The sequence below is a fragment of the Schistocerca nitens genome, chromosome 1, assembly GCF_023898315.1.
Source record: "Schistocerca nitens isolate TAMUIC-IGC-003100 chromosome 1, iqSchNite1.1, whole genome shotgun sequence".
Lineage (NCBI taxonomy): Eukaryota > Metazoa > Arthropoda > Insecta > Orthoptera > Acrididae > Schistocerca > Schistocerca nitens.
The window spans coordinates 889,579,939-889,602,586 of NC_064614.1; the positions used below are offsets into that span (position 1 = coordinate 889,579,939).

General features: G+C 41.7%; 2 protein-coding genes across 7 annotated transcripts in view; one reads left to right on the top strand and one right to left on the bottom strand.

The window, feature by feature from the left end:
- LOC126191653 (inositol-trisphosphate 3-kinase homolog) overlaps positions 1-20,745 on the top strand; it is a 524,458-nt gene extending 503,713 nt beyond the window's left edge. For all 6 annotated transcript variants that reach the window (XM_049932544.1, XM_049932542.1, XM_049932543.1 and 3 more), the window contains 6 exons: positions 4,365-4,559; positions 14,138-14,506; positions 18,165-18,299; positions 18,392-18,565; positions 19,774-19,947; positions 20,173-20,745. In XM_049932544.1, the coding sequence (XP_049788501.1) occupies positions 4,365-4,559; positions 14,138-14,506; positions 18,165-18,299; positions 18,392-18,565; positions 19,774-19,947; positions 20,173-20,256 (1,131 nt within the window). In that variant the 3' untranslated portion in view covers positions 20,257-20,745. The remainder of the gene's footprint in view (positions 1-4,364; positions 4,560-14,137; positions 14,507-18,164; positions 18,300-18,391; positions 18,566-19,773; positions 19,948-20,172) is intronic.
- Positions 20,746-21,174: 429 nt separating this feature from the next.
- Positions 21,175-22,648, bottom strand: part of LOC126191637 (alpha-aminoadipic semialdehyde dehydrogenase-like) — an 81,934-nt gene continuing 80,460 nt past the window's right edge. Inside the window, exons 7-8 of the mRNA XM_049932540.1 lie at positions 22,212-22,421; positions 21,175-21,483 (exon numbers count right to left, since the gene is read on the bottom strand). Coding sequence (XP_049788497.1) covers positions 21,271-21,483; positions 22,212-22,421 — 423 coding nt within the window. The 3' untranslated portion in view covers positions 21,175-21,270. The remainder of the gene's footprint in view (positions 21,484-22,211; positions 22,422-22,648) is intronic.

The window sequence follows — 22,648 nt, forward strand, 5'->3', positions numbered from 1 at the left end:
ACAAATATGCCTCAAACCAGAATCGAACTCTCGACCTCCTGCATGCCTACCCAAAACACTGTTCATTGCACCAACTGCACAGCACTGCTCTGTCTGCTGACAGAAGTAGTTATCGTACATGTGATTACAGTGTTGCCATAACATTAGGGAAAGTAAGAGTCTTTTATTCTAAGAAGAAGTGGGCTATTTTCTATAGGATAGGCCAAAATATGACGAGAAATGTTGGAAATTATTTTTCAAAACAGTCGTCTCCTTGGCCAGTAATATCTTGGAAGCAAAGAAACGACAAACGCGATTTGTTGAAATGTGCATAGACTGATTCAGTACCATCGGAGAGGACAGAGAAGAGAAGGGGGGAGAGGAGGGGGCAAGTAGAGAAATTAAATCAGCCAAATAAGAACGGGATGGACTGGTTTATATGACACTATATGCATTGGTGTGAGAGGTGCTGGAACGAAATTACCGACTATGTTGAAAACGGAGACAAACGTACGTACGTCAAGTATTTGATATCCACGTACATTCCCATATTTGTGTACTTATTACATTGCATAGGAGCCACTCAGACACACCTTGTGCGACCTAAACAGAAATTGAAATGTGCTGCAATTGAAATTACAAATTACTAGCGTCTGACTCGTCTAAGTAAGCGCACATTCATTAATAGAAGCTAACCGGATATCATATACATTGCGGGTACGTGAACACCTGCACGCCGTGAAGCGGTAACCTGTACTGCCCCTTTCAAGCACAGGCAATCAAATGCGATGAAATTTAGTGCGGCTTTTCGTGGAACTGCAAGCGTACGTGACTCAACCGAAACGTTCCCTGACGTCCGTCTCTTCATTGGAAATGGTGGCGCAGAAATCGCAGCGCCGGGAACGGTACTCGTCAGCTTGCGTCCTCTCGTCTCGCTAGCTTCTTTGTGCCGCTCTCACGGAGCTGGCTAGGCAGTCTCCTATTGTGCCCGTGGCTTCTGAATCAGGTTGCCTACAGGTCACGGAGACTTGGAGAATGAACACGCACTTTCACAACTGGCAGCGTTTTATTTTCCCATATCGAAAGTTGTGTTATTGTAACTGTAGTTGGGTGGTTCATGGGATAAAACAAAGACGTATTTCTCTTTCCGTTAACACAATAGCAGAGAAGTCGTATCCAAGAGGCCGAAGAAAATTTTCTTGTCAGAATGTAGACAGGTAGTAATAAGTTAAGGATGTGTTCATGATAACTATATTCATCATCATCATCATCATCTTGGACAGTTTCCAGCCACTGGCTGGGTCTGTCGGGAACACAAGCCTCTCCATCGTGTTCTGTCTTTCCACCATTCCCCCACCATTGCTTGGTCGGTTTCCTTTAAATCCGCTCCGTGATACAAGGCATGTTCCCTTTTTAAAAGCAGTTGATTTATCCACTACTGGCTTGCTAGGCCTATCGCAGCTTCACCAGAGCCCCGTTAGCCGTCACGTTTCAGGGTTCCCATAGGGCCTTCCCAGCTACCGTAGCGGTCCTGGGGCACACGAAGTCCCCGCTGTACATCGCCCCTATAAGCAGTCCCCTACTTTGTGCCGTTGCCCATCTCCCACGACTTGGACGAGGGGTTGGACTTATGGGAGACGATAACTATATTATGTACCTGTATTTAATCCTAAACATCGCTTGAGTTTAGTATTGTGACGTTATTGTTAATGATACTAATAATCGCGTCAGCGAGTCGGAATCACCATACAAATAAAAACTACACGTTACATTCGAGGAAACGAAAGATGGCAAATATCAACAGTTTAAAGGAACTACATATTTTCACGCAGAAACTAGCCACAGCGTGTCCACTGGGCTATGTAGATATGACCAAGATCAAGGCACACGGCATAAAAGAAAGGCATACTGAAGTTCAACATGGTGCGAAGAGCAAAGGCAGTACCGATTAATGCAGTGGCTCGTGTACTACGGGCGTATAGTTCTTCATGCCTTGTACCTTGCTCTGGACATACTTGCATAGCCCAGTGGAGTGGCTGTGGCCAGTTTTTAAGCTGTAACTGTGTCGATACTATGTGCAATTAAGGCTTCTTGAGTGTCACAAGTATCTACCAAACCAACACGAATGGTAGGATTCGTATGACTTCGCAACCATTTTCGTTCGTATGGCACCTTGTTCTGGGCACACATTCGAAAACGGCATTTTAAGTCCGAAACTACTCTGTCGTTACGGACTTTTTTGATAAAGCATAAGTGGAAAAAATGTCACCTTCATTCAACAAATTTGACTGTGGGAAGGAAGATGATATACAAACTGACGTCAGCGGCGCAGGAGGGCTTTTATGTTGTTTGACACCACGGTGTCAATATTGCCATTTAAACTGTTAGAAATAACTTTAAGATACCTAAGATTATCCGAAGATCGAAACAGGTAGTTAATAAAAAATTGTTTATCGGCAGCTGTTTGAACGGTTGGAATATGACGTTCTTCAAATACTTCCGAGCTTTGGTTCACCACCTGTACAAAATATTATGTTAAAATTGGCACTTTGGCAATAATCAGAGTGTACCGTACATCCAACCCACCCGGATAGCCGTGCGTGTTAAAGCGCCGCTTCCGGCATAGGGAGGTGCGCCGGCCCAGATCGAATCCGCCCGGCGATTAACAACGAGGGTTGATATGCCGGCCAGCCAGGATATGGTTTTTAGGCATTTTCGCACATCCCACTAGGTGAATACTGGGCTGGTACTCAAGTCCCGCTTCAGTTACACGATTCGAAAACATTTAGAAAACTTTCGCTCAATTTCACATGAACAACACTAGACGCATACAATTAGGGTGCACATATTCCGTCCACAACAAACTCTCTTTGACCACCAAAATTCTTGTATATCAAACTTGCGTCCTCAGCATCCTTTTGTGTGCATCGGAAACATGGACTACCTATGCCAAACAAGAACGTCGCCTTAATGCTTTCCATATGCGGTGCCTGAGATCCATCCCCGCAGTAACGTGGAAGGACCGAGTGACCAACGAAGCAGTGCTATCTAAAACTAACTGCAACAGTATTTCAGCTATCTTGAAGCAGAGACGACTCCGCTGGCTGGGACACGCCCACCGTATGGATCCTGACAGATTACCGCGTGAGGTGATGCTTGGAGAGATCTCTATAGCCAAAAGACATGTAGGACGTCCTGTATTGAGGTTCAAGGACTCATGGTTCAAATGGCTCTGAGCACTATGGGACTTAACATCTGTGGTCATCAGTCCCCTAGAACTTAGAACTACTTAAACCTAACTAACCCAAGGACATCACACACATCCATGCCCGAGGCAGGATTCGAACTTGCGACTGTAGCGGTCACGCGGTTCCAGACTGAAGCGCCTAGAACCGCACGGCCACACCGGCCGGCTCAAGGACCCCTGTAAACGAGATATGGAGAGCTTTGGAATCGACACAAACAGATGGGAGGCACGGGCTAGCATGAGACCAGAGTGGCGTGATGATATATCGTCTGGAATGTCGAAGCATGATGAAGGCTTGTTAGACAGATTAAGGCAGAAAAAGCTTCGCAATGCTAACACTGCTCCTGCCTCAGCAGCCAAATACATTTGTGACAATTGCGGCAAGAGATGCCGTGTTGCCATTGGCTTGACAAGTCATATGAAAAAATGCAACCCATAAACACACACACTGCAACAATCATCTACCAAGATGTCGTGGTCAATATATATTCCGTCCTTAAATTAAACATGCCAAGTACGTAAATAAGAATGCGAACCCTGCGCCGATGCGGGACAAAGGCGCAAGGAAAAGATCAGACTTTTCCACATCTATGTACAAACTCTACAAGGCGCTATACGGTGCATGGCGGAGGGTACCTTGCACTACTGCTATTCTTTTCCTTTTCCGGTCAACTCGCAAATGGAGCGAGGGAAAAACGACTTTCTGTGTGCCTCCGCATCAGCCCAAATTTCAATTATTCAATTATGTTGTCTTTGCGGTCCTTTCGCAAATGTACTTTGGTGGCGGTAGAATCATTGTGCAGTCCGTCGCAGATGCCTGTTACGCAAAGTCTCTCAACAGAATTTTGAGGAAAGAACGTCTTCCTTCCTCCGGGGATTCCCATTTGTATTCACTCAGCATTTCCGTAATATTCGATGTCTTCTCCTTTAACCCGTCTTGGTACGGATCCCAAACATTCGAGCAGTACCCAAGAATGGGTCGCACAAGTTAAAACCGAAGTGGCCCATTCGCTTTCCCTACAACGGCCTTCACGCGCTCGATTCATTTCATGTCGCTTCGCAACGTTACGCTTAGATATTTAATCGACATAACCGTGTCACGCAGCAGACGATTGATGATGTATTTCTATGATTGCAGGCTGCGGATGTGAGCGACTTCTGGCGACAAGCGTCGCCCGGGCCCACGGCGCTGAACGCCTTCCGCCGCTGGCGCCGAGGTGGCAGCAGCAGCGGCAGCAGCAGCGGTAGCGGCGGCGATGGCTCGTCCGGGCGTCAGCCGGGCTCGGACGCGGCGCCCGAGGACGATCGCGCTCTCCTCAAGTTCCTCGCGCTGGTGAGTAAGCGCCTCCCAGTTACCAGCCGTGTGATTCCTGTAAACGATCACTCGATGTGTCTGACTTCACTAGTTTGTCAGATTACTTGGCAGTGCGCTGCTTTGTTTGCTTGTTTGGCAGATAGACCGTGTTTGAGAGATATGTTCATCGACGGCCGGTTTGATAAGCTAGACTGACCGTTTACGCACGCGTTTGTCAAAAAATAGCCAGTTGCTTGCCAGAACTTCATCTACAGGGTGTTCGGAAATTTCCGTTACAAACTTCTGGGATTTGCAGGGAGTATTGCGTACAAAACATTTTGACTAGGAACCCAAGTTAGGAAACGTATCGTTTGCGTTGTACAAGTGTTTCAGTTCAGATGTGTAACGCGTCCACGTCTGTTGAGGGAAAGAAAAAATTCGATTTGCTTGTATATATATGAAGATGGTATCTGTTCTTTCGGACATGGCTCACCGGCCATTTGACCGACCACCTTATTCTGTGCAGATGCACAAACAGTGCCCGAACTCTTACGGGAATCAGCAAAAAGCCGCGAGTAATGAGTATAATGGGCAGGCGCACTGTGAATATAGTGCGGGACAATAAGTTGGGAATGTGGGTCTCACGGGCGGCGTGCCACAGGTAAGTCGCTGCAGTCGCTCTATCTTCAGTGTCCTCGGTGGCTCAGATGGATAGAGCGTCTGCCATGTAAGCAGGAGATCCCGGGTTCCGAGTCCCGGTCGGGGCACACATTTTCAACTGTCCCCGTAGACTTATATCAACGCCTGTATGCAGCTAGGGGTATTCATTTCATTGTAATTTGAGTTGCTTGTTCTGGTATGCAGTATGGTAGACAGGATGATATGTACTACATCAGACAGTTACCTGACGTCACTTAACGTCTGCCTTGCTGCGAGACTCCTGTAGACAGAGGCACGTTGCACAAGAAACTGAAGAGACAGCAGGTGGGATGAAGAGTGTGTACCAGAATATGTTTCATAGGTATGGAAACTAGAGCAGAAATCGAAGTGTTATCGTATCCTGCCTCGCATCGCGTACAGTGCCCACTATGGTTTCAAAATACTTCGCGAAACAGTATTCACAGTTTGACATCTGCTTGAAAAGAAAGGTTAACATGTACACGCCGAGATGTACAACCAGTGGCTCACTCTATATTATCCCATCGGCCATCGTGTACCACCGATGGCTCACGCTCGACTCTGCCAATTATGCTACCAGCAATACAAAAACGTATGATGTATTACCTATAAACCAGGCGCCACGAACAGCTTGGATATAATTTTGTGTGACCCTTCAACGAGAGAGCTTTCTGAATAAATGAGGTATCACATAATTTGTGATTAGTAGGAATAAAAGAAAGAAACGACTTCTACCACTTTCAGAGTAAAAGTTCGTGACATTCAAAGCCAGGGGCATTTGAATATGCGCGACGTCCCACAGCGAGAAACACAATTCTCAGTGACTGCGTAAACGTGAGACATTTGTTTGGTTTGTGTGCGTGTTTGACATTTCTCTGGGTAGTAAACAGCAAATCTGACAGCAAAGTTTTTCCATTTACAGGAGCTTTCACAGGCGGCAGGAGGAAGAAGAGAAATCTCAACTAATTCCGGAAGTTTGCGACCAGTTCTTTCGATTACGCAGTCAACCGGTTCTAGAGGTCTACAGTTACAAGTCGCGCAGATTCATAGGTTGGACAACGTAGTCTTTTGATCATAAATTAAGGGCTGTAAAGCCCGCTTTAGATGAGCGACTTTCTTGTTTCGACCGCCTACCGGTGACAAGTGAGTGTACTGCAGCGCCCCTGGTGTATTATTTCTGTACTTAGTCTTGCTTCTCAGGTTACTCTTGTTTACACGTGAGCGCCAAAAACTGCGTGTCGTATGAGTGCCGTCTGCTGTACAATTAGGCATCCGAACGATGACAATGAAGTTATTATATCAACGAAACAACTGCATTTGAAAGTGGCTACAGGTCGAAACTGGCCAGTAACAGCCAATTGCGGACATCAAATATGGTTTTAAAATTCAGAAATGACAATAAAATTTATTAATGACAAAAGCAAATTTCTTAGTAGATGTTGATATACATTTATTTCCCCGAGAAAATATAACATACAAACAATATATAAAAGGCAGTAAATAGGCTCTTTTACGTTATTATTTGCATCTTGTTTTCTTCCTCACAAACACCAGCCAAAAGCATTTTTCTCGTTCAATAGGTCCGACATTTTTATTGTTGGAATAACTATAATTAAAAACAGGTGATGCACAGTGTAGGCTCTTTCTTTGTTCGCGTATTCTGAAATCTAACCTTTATGCTTTCAGATACTCTCGTTGGAGATCGCTAATAGGAAATGTCAAGTTCTCGTGCAACTCTTGCAATGTGTCACGAAAACAGAACAAATAATAAATATTACCCAGTGACTGAGGGTCATGACCAAATTCAGCGTAAAAAGAACAAGGACATCAAAAGATCAGATAAATAATTATTATAATCTAAATCTGCATTTACAGTCGTACTCCGCAAGAGGGTGTGTTTTGGTTACCTCTTCATTTCTCCCCTTTTCCACTCCCAAAAGCTGCGCAGGAAGATCCACTTAACAACGACCTCACGTATGAACTCCAGTGTTTATGATTTTACTGTCTTCGTCAATTCTCAAGTTGTATGTGAGAAGAAGTAGTATGCTTCTTTAATCTTCTTGTAAAATCAGACGTAAATCACTAGTAATTACGACGGATGTACACCGATCACTCAGATGGGTATGAGAAATAATTACGGTGTTAATACAATGGGCAAACAAAGTGCCAAATGCTATTTCCCGGAGAAATTCTACGGAAACGCAATATATCTACAAAAGTGCTCGGCTTTTTTAGACTGTAACAAGAGTAGGCCTGTTACACATTCGATAACTAGGTTTTTTGTGTAGGAGATGACGGCGAGGAACAGATGGTGGCGAAAACACAAGGAACTTTGCATCAGAGTTATCGCCGCTATATTATTGTTGTCGTCGTCGTCGTCGTCGTCGTCGTCGTCATCATCATCATCATCATCATCTACAGCTACGGCTCTTTATGCCGTTTCTCGTAACATCGTATCCAAGCCTCTGGATTCTTGTATAAATCTGCTTTCAAATGTCTTCGTTACGTATCCTCGTGCACTTGATTTTTCCTTTCTGCACAGGGCTTTCGTCTTTTTCTCTTGTGTGGAGTTTGACAACATAGTACTTCTTTCGGCCATCGTTCATCCCCTAATCTCTGGCCGGAGTGGCCGAGCGGTTCTAGGCGCTACAGTCTGGAACCGCGCGACCGCTACGGTCGCAGGTTCGAATCCTGCCTCGGTCATGGATGTGTGTGATGTCCTTAGGTTAGTTAGGTTTAACTAGTTCTAAGTTCTAGGGGACTGATGACCCATAGTGCTCAGAGCCATTTGAACCATTCCCTATTCTCATCGCATACCCATCCCATTTTAAACGCTGTTTTCCCACATCTTCGGTGATTTACATGGCAGTTTTTATTCGCTACACGGTTTCTTTATTTGGGATCTTCCCTCGTCTTGGGACTCTATAACTTCTACTCAAAAAATCCAATAGCACTGTTTCAAGTCGTCTTTTCCATATAAACATTTTGTGTTATTGATTCATATAAATCTTTATTAGTCTTTCTTAATTTTCACTGGCCAAACGATGGAATTTGGTTTCGTTGGTCGTCGCACCCGCCGTGTAGAAATCGCAGGGGGGGTGGGGGGGGGCAGAGGGAATTTACAGTAATGTTTTTGAAATATATAATATTTCTGCCGTTTTCATAATTTGTCATCAGACGTGAAGACAATACTTGTATAATAAATGAATATTGGGTAAGAGACGTGCAGGAAAAGGACACTGCTGTCTGTATTCTTGTGAAACTAGCGCCAGCGGTGTAGGTCCCCCTTCTCGCCGACGCTAGCAGATGTGCGATCACGCCTGCAGCTGGGCGGGGAGGGGCTGTTTGTTGTTTATAGCTACTGAGTCGCCAAGGCCTATGCTGTTGAGTCCCCGTGACACGCGCCGGGCACGCAAGACCTTCCTTCCGCCTCTTCCCTTTTCTTGTCACGTTGGTGGCAGCGCCATCTGTCAGGCAGTCATCGTATCCGGCCTTCCGACCACCTTGGCTGGCTACCGGCAACGATTGGTGACTTCGAAATCGCCACGCAATTATCTATGCCGTTCGCGATGCGGTTTCATTACGCGACGCCATGAGTGCTGGTAATTGCTGCTGCAGCCCATGTTGGTGTTTGAGATGTTTCCATGTTACCAGTGTGAAATTCCGCGGAAACTAATGACAATGTTCGAAATGATTTGAGTAGTCACACGTTAACCTCGGATACGGTTGCGACGTCTTTTGCAGTTGAAGACATGTTACACTTTTGCGTCGTCATCACATCACCGTTATTGCACTTACGAGAGCAAGGTGAAAATTTCTAGATCTGGTACTGATATGGTGTTGATACCAACGAAATGTTTTTCTTGATATAACCTGCGTAATAACGCAAGTGTTAACTGCGGGGTAATTCAGTGTGGTTTTTGTAGTAGTAATGCTGTATTTTGCTCTAATGGACGAACCGTAATATTGTTTGAATATGCCTCGAAATCGCATTCTCAAATAAAAACATCGAGAAAGTACTCAGTAGGGAATTTGACAATATCGTCTTCGTTGTGTCACTGATTTGTAGCGTAGCCCAAGATCTACATCAAGTTAGGTGACGATTTGATTGTGAACTGACGAAGTCAACGAATGTCGATACGAAATAAACGTTAATGAACTCTCTCGTCATAGCTAGTTCGTTGATCTGCTGCACAGCCGGAGATTCTACGTTCGCCGTTGGCAGAATTTGCTCCATGTTCCATACTCGTCAGTATGACCTGTGAGCCCGGTTTTGTGATTGATACCATCGTTTCGGATTTTTATTTGAATCTGTCTTAGCCTACACTCGTTCTACATTTAACGCAATTTCTTTAATAATAAGTAAAACTGCACTTTGCACATTTTGGTGCTTGATATGTGAATGTATGGCACATGACGTCTAGAAAATACAACGGGGGCTCATTACGTAACTAATAACCATAGGTATATCAGAAGAAGGAATGCTATACTTTTTGCTTTAAACAATGATAAATATTAGGTACGTTTTGTCGGCAGGCTCGATTGATAAATAACCTCGCGAGAGGCCTGGATAGCGATGTAGGGGGAAAAGTGCTCGTCTTACATCGGTACTAGTACAGACTCACAGAGAGAGTGGAAGAAACAGTGATTTGAAGAACAAATCTGTGGTAGATTAAACTTAATCTTCCACATGTAAGCTCGTGGTTAAAAAGTCTTCAGGCTGGTGAAGAGGTTGTGCCTGCTGCAGATGGGTATCTTTCAGACCATACAGTATCACATTTCTCAGATGGATCTGCTCGCTAGAAACGCGTTGCGTTGACAAAAAATGGGACTCGTCGAATTTACTTAGTCGGGCTGTGATGTAGTTGGAATTCATCATCAATAACTTCCTGAAATCTTGGTATATCAGTTCTGCGTGAGAAATTATTGGAGACGAAGTTTAAAAAGTTCCTGTCGGGAGATTGTTTAGACTAGCCTCCCAACGCAAGTTTCAAAAGATATTAGAAAGGACACCTAACAGTGAACGCTTTGTAGAACGAAGGTTTGATAATGGCGAGTGTCAGCCACCACAGACGGAAGGCGGAATATTTAGACTGTTTCCGTGCTTTAGAAAAGAAAGACTAGAAGAGGACTTTCAAAACATGTTTTCCACAGACTAGGTGAACTACCGCACTCCAACCACGCCCGTGGCGTCAGGTGGTTCAGACAACCTTAATCGATATCGTCAGATGCTACTCTCAGCACTCCGTCGAAGTTTTAATCTGTGGTTGCTCTTTCGGGAGAGCCTTCACTTTGATCATCTACAAGAGAAGTGCGACCGTGTTTATGTTCAGCCGCCCATTCTCTAAGTTGAGAATGAAGGAGAGGATTCCGTATAAACCCTCACCAGATTTTACTCTACGTTGACGATAAGCGCTCCAAAGGAAATAGCTTTTATGAGGGAACAATAGTATAGTTTTATATACTAGAGCAGTGGATGCCAACCTTTCGTAGACCATTACCCCTTGAGTCCAATCGGACATTAGCTAGTACCCCCACCCCCACCTTACTACGAAATTTAGCACCTAACTGAACAGTAGAATGAAAGACTTTTCTTGGAACACTTTTATTTTTTAAATGATGAAAGATGAATGATATTTACTTTGTGTGTGTGTGTGTGTGTGTGTGTGTGTGTGTGTGTGTGTGTTAGAATGAATGACGAAGAAATTCGTGGTGCATCGTAAGTGCTCCTAACAACTTCTCCTCAGATAAGGAAGCTAACTGTCCATTGTGAGCTTAGATATGTGTTACAAAACATACTTCCCCTGCATTACTCCTCTCCAATGCAGCATTTGCTTGACCTGCACACTGCAACCCCATTTAAAATGTGTGCACTATGTTATTCGTAAGTCACTTTGCTGCTGCACTCCTTACTTCTGAACTTCAGATTGTTAGTAATAATAGTATAATAATAATAATAATAATAATAACAACGCTGTGTACAGCTCTATAGTAGCCTTATGTTCTTACTGCTGGGTCGTGCTGTCAGTTATTTCATTTATTTTTCGAAACGAGTAATGAAGCAATTTCTGGACTACTGCAGGGTACTATCTACAACTTGGAGAAGATATTTTCTTGAGTTATTTAGCATTTGTTACTTATATGTCTCACTTTTATCATCAGCGCTGTACGGGACAAAGCACAACAGACTCGTATGTGTGCTGTGCGTGGACTGTGTCAGGAACCTGTAACCTCCGGCGCATTAATGCTACTAATTGAGAAAAAGTAAATGTTGTTAACTTACGTAATCAGTACTATAATCTTACAAAATTGTGTTAATAGTAATGACCATTTGAAAATAATTTAGTTTTGTGACCGAAACAGAATTGAATCGTTTAGTTTTTACCGCTCAGAAAATTTCTTTTTACCCCTCGGTTGGTATTACCGCATGTTGGGCACCTTCGTACTAAAGCGAAATAACCCGCTCGGATAGCCGCGCGCGTTAGGACGCCGCTTCCCGGATTCGGGGAGGAACACCGGACCCTGACACCCAGCGATTTAATGACGACGGCCGGTGTGCCCGTCAGCCTGCATGTGGTTTTTAGGCGGATTCGCATATTTGGCTAAATCAACACAGGGCTGGTACCCACGGGGTGGCGACAAGAAGAGCATCTGGTCACCCTCTAACACTAACATAGCTAAATGCGATAATCAACATGTCGACCATGTGACGGTACGGGATAAAGGTCAGGAACAAGAAAATATTATATATTAGAAAAAGTACACCCAGAACTATTGCGCAGCTTATACCGAGAAACAAATAAAATTTCATTGATATCAACACTGTATCCGTACCAGACAGAAAATATGGTTACGGACGTAAGTGTGTGTGAGGGTTGAGGAAGGGGAGGTAACAGTTCCAAAACAACATGCGTGAAAATCCGTTTCTTCAGGGGATTATGTATAGGGTTCTATTGATCAAAGAGTGTTTCGCATAGACCTTTGCCAAGTGACCATTTGTATGGATACCAGAAGAAATGACATACTGCAACTATCCTACTGCACCGGGATAAAATTTTAACATTACACACTTCCTGCAGGCTAGGCAAACTGAGCAACTCGGTTGGTTCTTTTGCGTTAGGTGTGTTCTAGAGTGTGCGTTAGACCGCTTACAAAAACACCATTCGTTCGTGGTTAGTTACAGAGAACACGCCGAGAAACCATAATTTTTGGTTACCAAAAGTACACATTATGGGGCTTGCCAGTTGTGTGATTTCTGTTCGGGATAGATCGTCGAAATGGTTTCTTATGTTCCTAGGATAACGATGTCGGGGAACTTCGAAACTTTTTTTCGATATCATCATCCGTTACAAAGATTCGGCGGTTCAAAGTTACCGTAGTTACGTCCGTAAAATATGCACGCAACATCGTTTGATGGGTAAATGTAGTTTTAACTGACACAGGTCCCAAGGGTTCTGAGGCCACTAAACTGTTTTCAGTCAGTATTTTTCACCAATAAAACGGTATTACGCGCTCTCTCTGCATAACAGGTACTTCACGCCTATAGTAATACGCCGAAAGTGGGACTGCAGTGACAAAAATGGGCTAAAAAGGGTCTTCAACATGCCTGGAAAGGACTAAAAGTGACTGCAAAAAATTACTAAAGTGAGAAGACTGCAAATTCAATAAAATATTTCTAATAAAATTTTTACTATTTTAAGATACAAGTTATAACCCGATGAATTGCGATCAATGAGCAAAATACCCATAAAAATTTAAAGCAAACGATTTTGTTTCAACCTTCCGTTAGGCGTACTTACTTGTTGTTTATATTCGTGTCAAAGTGTGTAAATCTGTCGAAGTGTATAAATATAAACTCTCAAAACTTCACTGACACACAGAATTCATTTTATATAAGCAAGAAGGGGACCAGCGGTAAAACACCCCTGTCGGAACACAGAAAAGACGAATGCATTTCTCTTTAAAAGATTCCGACACAAAAGTGGGGAACCACATGCCGCAATCCTCATTCCTCCTTCCCCACCAGAAAGTTTGGCATGCGTACGTATTCGCTCTTTTTTGCGGTGAAAGAGACCAACAGAGAGATAGAGATATGGTGGAAGAGAGAAAGTGGCACTGAAAGGGAGAGATGAATGAATACAATAGCATTAAGAGCCAAAGAGAGAGCAGGTGTTACGGGCAGTGCGATACAGTGGCAGTAAGAGAGAGAGAGAGAGAGAGAGAGAGAGAGATGGCTGGAAATATAAGCAGTGGGGGCAAAAGAGAGAAAGAGAGCAGAAATGTAAAATACAGGTGAGTGGAGACCATACATAGGTTTGGGGGGTCTCTGGACCTTCCAGACCTGCGAACTTTAAAACGTGAGTATAGGAAATGGTGCAGTTGGACCGAAATTTTAAGTACGTTGTTATAGGGGAAATTATAAGTTGGAGCCCCTAGAACTTTTGAGCTACCGAGATATGGTGGCGACAATGGCAGTGGGATGTACTGTAAAGCAATGGGAGAGGATGGAGGCAATTGGGGGGGGGGGGGGGGAGGAGGAGACATTTACAGACGGTGGCAGTGGGAGGGAGATGCTAAGTATGAAGGTTTAACTACAGAGAGAGACTGAGTGAAAGGATTTAGAATTATCAATTATAAAAGAGCGGTAATATGTTCGCATGCCAACATTTTTGGTAAGGAAGATGGGGTGAGAATTGAAGCAGGTGGTTCCCCAATTGTCTGTCCGAATCCTTTAAACAGGAACGTAATGTTTTTTATTTTGTTTTTTTTTTTTCTCCGACAGAAGCATTTTTCCGCTTGTGCAGAGACGAACAGGTTTCCTCGGCATGGAGAATTGCGTTAAGCCAGTCGTCGTTTACTAATATGCCTTTAATTACGTTACCGCCGACCTTTGGAGTTGGAGGGAGCCTGACGAGTGTGGTGTGTGTGTGTGCCGGCAGAATGCGCTGGAGCTGAGCGCGCCCGCGACGGACGTGCTGCTGCAGAGCCGCGCGCGCTGGTTCCAGCTGTCGGGCCACCCCGACTGCTTCGCGCCCGCCGGCCCGGGCACCATCTGGAAGAAGCGCAGTGGCGGCGAGGACGACGCCGAGCGCCGCGTCTACGAGGCGCTGGGCGCAGACCCGCTGCTGCGGGACCTGGCGCCGCGCTACTTCCGCGAGGTCACCTTCCGCGGGCAGCGCTTCATCGAGCTGCAGGACCTGCTCGCCGGCTTCCGCGACCCCAACGTCATGGATGTCAAGATGGGAACGCGCACCTTCCTCGAGTCCGAGGTGTCCAAGACTACGGCGCGGCACGACCTTTATCAGAAGGTCAGTCCACTTTCTGTACACGTAACGATCGTAGCAGGAAAATAACGCGTCAGAGTGTATTAGGACATTTGTATCTAAATGCGCATTAGGTTTTCCACACGCGACTTTTTCTTATCTTTTTAGATGGATACCTTAGATCACTGGAAACGAATCAGTAGTGTCTCGAAATATAGGTTATAAGATGAATGTCAACAAAGTAAAACGACGGCAATGGAGAAGATAGTCGAATCAAATCGAGCGACACTAAGGCAAATGGATTGGGAAATGAGACACTGAAATTGGTAGATGAGTTTTGCTATTTGAGCACCAAACTTATGACGGCCAAAGTAATGAGCGTATGAAACGTGGATTAGCAATAGCAAGAAAAGCCTTCCTGTTAAATAGGCATTTGTTGACACTGAAATAAATTTAAATATACAGAGTCTCTTCTGAAGCTATTAGGTTGGTACATAAGTTCGTAGCATTTTTGTGCAGCATGTTAGTTTTCCGGTTGCGATAAGTTGTTCGTTGATTGTCTTTTTTATTGTACTTCACTGTTGCTGTTTGAGTTTACATATTGTCATTTTGTTATTTAGACGTAGTGAAATCAGCTGTGGCTGCTAGAAAATGAAGTACCAACTGGAGAAACCGCATTGTACTCAAGAACTGACAAATCAGATGAGCTGTCCCCATTCCGTCGTCGTGCGACATTTGCGTTCAGTAGGGTAAGGCGGCCGTGTGTGCATCTGTGCTTACTCGTCATCAGTTGGCTCGTGAACAACACCACTAATTCCTATCCTGTATCGTGACTTCTGATGAGAAATGGTGTATTTACGCTAACATAATGAAAAGAAAAAAAATGGTTGAGCCCAAACAAAGCAGCAACTCCCCATACGAAGACCCGTACACATATTATACAAGATGGAACAGCTACAGTTTGGTGTACTACGAATTGCTTCCCCACAGTGTAATCATCAATGCTGACATTTATTGTCAACAATTGAGATATCGTGCAGACGAAATCCAAGAACGGTGACGAAGACTGCTGGAAGGGATGCTACTCCACAATAACGGCCATGCACGTTCTGCTAGACTGACAAAAAATGCTATGCAGGAGTTGGGTTGGAAGTCACTTTGCACCCACCTTATTCACCTGATCTGGAACCCTCATGTTTTCACATTTTCCGCTGTCTGGATGAAAATGTGCTTCAAACATTTCCCAGTGAGTTCTTTGCCTCAAAACTACACGATTTCTGTAGTTACAGAATTAAAAAGTTACCCCAGCATAGGCAGACTGTTGTAATAGTGAAGGAGAATATGTTATTGATGACTCAAGTCTGTTATGTGTATTTGTCATGTTTATTAAACTTATGGAAAAACGCTATGAACTTGGGTACCAACCTAATATTTGTGAAGTTTGTAGCCATCTGTAGAAGTGAAATTTGGATGATAAACACTTCAGACCTTGTATTAAATTGAATTTGGAAAAAATAATAAATTTATGGCACACCTTGACTAAAAGGAGGAGTCATTTGATAGGAGATATCCTGAGGCATCAAAAAATCATCAGTTTGGTAATGTAGGTGAGTGTAGGGGGCTAGAGTGTGATATTGGACTTGCCCTGAAATCTAGACATACTGAAGTAGAGGTCTAGGTTAGATTGGTCAATTATAATTAGGTTGAGTTGTTGCAGCCAGCAAATTTAAATGCCAAATAAAGGTTGTGGTAACAGATTTTTATATGTAGCATAGTCTAATGTAATAATGCCATTCCTTATAACAGAGGAAGTTGCAACTAACTTCAGAAAACCTGTATTAGAAAATGGACAAGTCTCCAACAAGTATTTTCATGCATGCATTGTTACATAAATTATGTTAGATGCAAGGGTGGTCCACTGTGTAACTTTTTTTTTTTTGGGGGGGGGGGGGGGGGAATGAGAGGCCAAGGCTTGACTATAATAAACTGGTTCAAAAGGATGTAGGGTATGGTAGCTATTCGGGGGTGGAGAGACTTGTACAGGATAGTTATTGTGGAAAGCTTTATCAAACCAGTCATTACACTGAAGACACCACCACCAACTTTGTTTCAAAGGAAATGTAGGTTACAGTTTAACATCCTCAAACATTCTACATTCATTGAGGATGGAACTCTCACTAGTTGAAGAAGCATGGAAGAAGAAAGTAGCTGTGGCCTGTTTTAGGAACCATCTTGACATTTGTCTGGCTAGCCTTTTTTTTTGTGTAAGGAAAGGGTGAAAGAGAGAGATCAAACCTACTGATTCCACGTACCTGCTTTGCCAAAGGACTTTACCTAAACAGTGTACATAGACAACGTATTGAAATCCAGTAAGCATAAAACATGCACCATCACAATAATTGTTACTCTCATGACATCACAGTCTTGGATATTTCCATGTCAAACCAGACTGTCATTTTTCAAATTAACATATACCTCAAGGTACACTACACATCTTCACTATAAATAAGGTTTCGTGTTAGCATTTGTTGGCTTCACAAGCTCACAACCAAACTATCACCTTTCAGCCTAAACTAGACCTTTGGCTATACTAGAGGTAAGTCTGTCACCATTCTCTAGATTACAAAAAAAAAAAAAAAAAAAAAAAAAAAAAAAAAAAAATTTTCATTGTTCTACTATGTGTCTGTTTACACACACATGACATCACATGTCACACTCTCACTACATCCCAGGTCAAAGACAACACACAATATTGGTAGTTTGTCATCCTTTCAAATATCATAACATAGAATGTTTGATTTGCTTTCGTAGCCACTAACCATCCCCAGCTTGCTGATGGACTGTCAGTAACTGTCCTCCACTTTGTAGTGTTTGGTACTTAAGTTTGAAGATTCAAAGGTACAGCGCCAACAAAAAAGACTGATAAGGTTAGTCACGAAGCACATAAGTTCAATGGAGACTTATCATTGTGGATGAAAGGGTACCATGGATTTTAGGTGCTGGATAGGATTTGATTACCTGTAACTTCCTGGTGGATTACAGCTGCATGCTGGACCAGGACTCGAATCCAGAACCTTGGCTTTGGTGGACAATGCTTTTATCAACAGGAGCCTCACAAGATTCTGGATTCCAGTCCCAGTTGGGCATATGGTTTTAATTTACTAGATTGTTTCGAAACAACACTCTGCTTCAGAGTGAAATATTCATTTGAAAACATTTGTTCCAAAAGCTATCAGATTTACCTCTTTCTGTAAGCTTATGCCTGCTGCTGCTTTGTATAAGTAGACTTTTCTCAATCAGATTTATAATTATTATAACACACTCTCTATCAGATGTTGACATATCCGTACCAAGAGCAAAGTACCCAAACAGTTTCTTATGAAAACACACAAAATATGGCTGTTACTGTCCATTTCTGTCTTTTTAAGTTGTTGCTTGGACTGCAATGAGACTAAAACTGGTCTCTCAGTGCTACCTGTAGTAATGGTTAAGCCACGGATAAGATGTGGAACAAGCAAATATCACTGTATAAATATCGTGACCTTAGTCTGACTTATTACTGTGTAAGAAGCAGGAAATGTCAAATAAATGTGATTGTGTAATGGCCTCAACTGCACCGGATGTCAAATTCTTATGTTGTGTTTGTGTTTAGTTGCAGAACTCTTATTTGTGACATTTCTGAGAACCTTTACTTTTCACATAGATGGTGCAAGTTGATCCAAGTGCTCCGACACCAGAAGAACATGAAGCTAAGGCTGTTACGAAACTGCGTTACATGCAGTTTCGAGAACAACAGAGCTCTACTTGCAGTCATGGATTTCGCATAGAAGCAATGAAAGTGAGTGTTTAGATGTGTTTTTCTTTGCACTTTTCCTTTTCACTTGATAGGGAACATGTTGAAATTAAATGAATATTGTTTGTTTCTTTCAGTTTCGTGGATCACCACCAGTCACTGACCTTAAGAAAGTAAAATCTCGATCAGAGCTACTCGCAACAGTGGCTCTTTTCTTAGGTGGTCGTGAAGATGTAAGGCAGAGGTTGGTTGCAAGACTACGAGAAATAAGAACGAAATTCGAGCAGTCAGAGTACTTCAAAAGACATGAGGTAAAAATATCATTGTAACAGCAATACCACTTAATTCTGTCAAGGCTCATTTGTAGTTGCTTGTTGCTATGTCCACGTGTGTTTGGTATCATTGTCTTTTTTTCCTCCTCTTCACATATATGTAGTATTTGATGTAAAACATACATAGATAGAAACCATTGTGACCAGAAATGATCCCATATTCTTAACAAACTGTCAGCAACAATGTTTTATAATTAGTTAGTTTGATCTGTGACTATTGACACTCCACTATGGCTGTGACATAAACTTACTGTGAAGTTTTTTTAATGCACAGCACCATTTTATACACTGTGTGAAGCAGTGGATTGTGTTATTTCACTTGCAATTAAGAAAATAGCAAGCTGTTGAAATATACACATCATAATATTAACTAGGAACCATTCTGCCATTAAAACATGTTGCACAAGAAATCTTTCTTTTATGTTTACTGCTTGAATAGTTGTTTATTTTTTATTTTTTAAGCCAGGATTTTCATCACAAGTTTTAAATGCTGGCCAGTCAGACGACTTGTAAGAAATGACAGTTACTCCATGACATATTCTGTGCCAGCATAATTAGGTTGTACACAGCTATTAATGGTTAATGATAGCCATAATGAAAAGTTATTTTCCTACCCTGTTAAGGAGACAGGTAGCTGGAGAGACACTGTGACATCCGATCTACTTGTATCATTATATCAATTTTTTTATGTAAAGATGGATATGTGCCTGTGAACTGTATGACCGACAATTTTTCTTAAGATGACATACAGCATAGTTAAAGAAAACTACCAACTCTGGTTAGCTTCATAATGGCTGTTTACATCATTATTTCAAACACTATCAGAACAAACAACTGCTTACCCTCAAAACATTTTAATTTCAAAGACTTTTATTTATTTAATGAGTTTTACTATTGTAGTTCTGTCTCATTGATTGAAAGGCAACAGTTTTCACATCAGTTAAAAATAAAATATTTTGGTCTGTAACAGTCCCTTCATCCTGTCTGAATGTATTTTATTGTGTGCAAATTGTGCAAAATGTTATGAGTCAGTTCAGTATATGTTTAATGTTTGAAGCTGACACTATGGACACATCTTCAGTTAAGAATTATGCATGTTTCCACAAAGTTTAAGTAGATGTCCCAAGTAGATAGAATATGCAAATGGCGTTTTTCCCCATCTTTGTAATGTGTCTAATTTCTTATAGGTTGTTGGTAGCAGTGTATTCATGATTTATGATGATACAAAAGTTGGAGCATGGATAATTGACTTTGCCAAGACTCACCCTGTGCCCCAAGGAGTGGAAGTCACTCATAGGAAACCGTGGATTCAAGGGAACCATGAAGAAGGTTTCCTGTTTGGTCTTGATTCACTCATTCGTGTATGTATATTTGACATAATACTGGAAATTGTTAATTTTAAATTATGAGATTTGAATGGAAGCAGTGTGAACAATTAAATTGTATGCTGTTTTACTGTGTAATACAAATTCATTCTTTACTGAAAAGAAATTGTGAAACATAATTTTGAAACAATACATTTGTATCATTGACAACATATTTTCAGACGACGATGTTTTGATTCATTATTTGTCATCTTTCTGCAGATAATGGAAGAAGTAGATCTGAAACAGCCTCCAGATTTTAAAAATCCCATCATCCCAACTACCTCAGTTCAATTGAAATCCTGAATGGATGGACAGTAATTTAAGTGCCAGTGTAAAGACTGAATAACGGGGACCAGATGCCAGTGAAGCAGTAGTGATGTGTTGCTACAGTTTCCTGCAGTGTTTTTTGTGAGAATGTGTGAATTAGAAGGAAGGACAGACTTTGGGAGTCTCTGATAAACTGTTTACTCAGTGCAGAGAGATCTTTCATAATATGTAGGAAATGTATGGACATTAAAACTGTAAACAAAGTAAGGTATATTAAATTTCTATGAAAATTTGCAAACAGCTGTATCTCCAAAAATTACAGGTGATTGTAAATTTGTACATTTTTGTATTTATTGTTTTTATATTTTTTTCAGTATTTATTATAATGATTGTTATTTCCTGTCCTTAAATGTATCAAACATTTTCTAGTCGTCAGAAACTAAAACTATAAGTAAAATTTATATATAAAACGTATATGTCAGGTAATAACTTTTACGTAATAATACAATTTTCATTTAAACAATTGCTTAATGTTTATTTCTTGAATAAGTTCCACAGGAACTTGTTCCAGTTTAATATAGCTGCCTTTTATCAGTCCATTGTAGTGCACATAAAGTAAAATGTCTTCCGCTGTCAGTTTCAAAGTGCAGTATGGGCAAAATAAAACTAGCCCAGAAAATTATTCATGCACCTTAATAAAGAAAACTTAACTTACATCATCTGCTCCAGTTAAGACGACTTAAGCTGAGTTCCCTGTTTGAAGGCACAGGAAATGTTTTCCGCACCTGTTTTATTTGTCCATGCTATACCTATATAAAAAGTAATTATCAATTGAAACATTTCGTCAATGAAGCTGAAGTTCACATACCAGTGAAAACCCGTTTTTATTACTTCAGGGTGCGATTCACAGCACGAAATTTTCATATAGTTACTACTGCAGCTCATTTACCCACATTTATGTTTGATTAAAGATTTTATTCAATATTGGCAGAGATCAGAAGAGCTATTATAGAGCATTATATTTCATATTTTTGTACATATCAGATCTCATCACTCAAACTTAATACCCTGAGCAAGAGGCAGTTGCTTGCTGTGATTAATAGTCACAGTAGCACGTCTCATGTATTGTTTCCAGGAATCAGAACCAGATTCGCGGCCACCACCAGTGTGCTTCTCCCCACCAAATGCTCCTCCAATTTCAGCTCCACTTGTTGGTATATTCACATTCACGATCCCACAGTCGGAGCCTTTTGGACCAAGCCACTGGAAAAAAAAAATACTTTGGCCTAGGTACTTGTTACGTAATGGAAATAATTCTTGTATGTCTAAGAAGAATTAAAGATGATATTAAAATATCTCACCAACCTGAAATAGGCCAAATCTTCTGCATTAAGCACAGGTGATAAAGGTAACCTAGGAGAGTAGAAATGTGGAAAACTGGTGTGGTTGTTACTATTTAAGTGAGAGAACTTTGCTGCATCTGTGATAATGACTGTAGGACTACTATATATTAGGCTGATATGTCAAGTAGTATTTCCTTTGTATGCATTTTCAGCAATTGTGGAATGTAAGTTGTTGGTAGTGACAGAGAATTTAGGGCAAGCCTTAAAACAGGATTGCTCAGCTGGGCAAGAGTTATGGTGTTATCGGGAATGATGGACCATTATAGGATCTAGCAAATGTATGGTTGAATTTAGGTGAAGAGAGAAAGGTCATTTGGAAGATTTTAGCATTTCAGGTAGACTGATTCTTGTTAAATGGAATGCCTAAGTGAAGCTGTTGAATGGTAGATGACAGTTGTGGGTGATATTATAGTAAAATGAGGCAGATATCCATGCATGAATTTCAAAACTACACCCATTTAAGAAGGTAAGAACAAATCTTCAAGTCAGCTTATTGGCTCAGATTTGGCAAAGCAGAATGGAGAAATGTTGTTATAAAATTTTTAAAACAAGTCACATGCCATATTTGACCAGAATTGGTATACTTACCTTTGAGAAAACAGTTTCCATGCTTGATGTGAAAATGCTGGATGATAAACCTTGCTTAACTTCATTATTCCATCTTATTGCCTCATCAACATTTGCAGTTTTCAGTACATAGACAATTGGTGCAAATGTTTCCTTGTGCACTACACTGGCATCGTGTGGCAATCCCGTTATGATCGTTGGTTCGACATAAAATCCTGGCCCATCCAAAACCTGTAATCCAGTCACTGTGTTGTAATTTTTTGAAAGCCTGCCTAGTTATCAGATGAAATGCCAATCATCTAGAAATATATTGCCTAATGGTAGCTGCATTTGGAACCATAGTTAGTTACTTAATTAGTTACATGTTCCATACATCATTTGAATGATTGTTTCAGCAAAATTATGTGGAATGAGTCAGTTTATGGGTATGTGCATGTGATTAGTGTTAACAATAATCC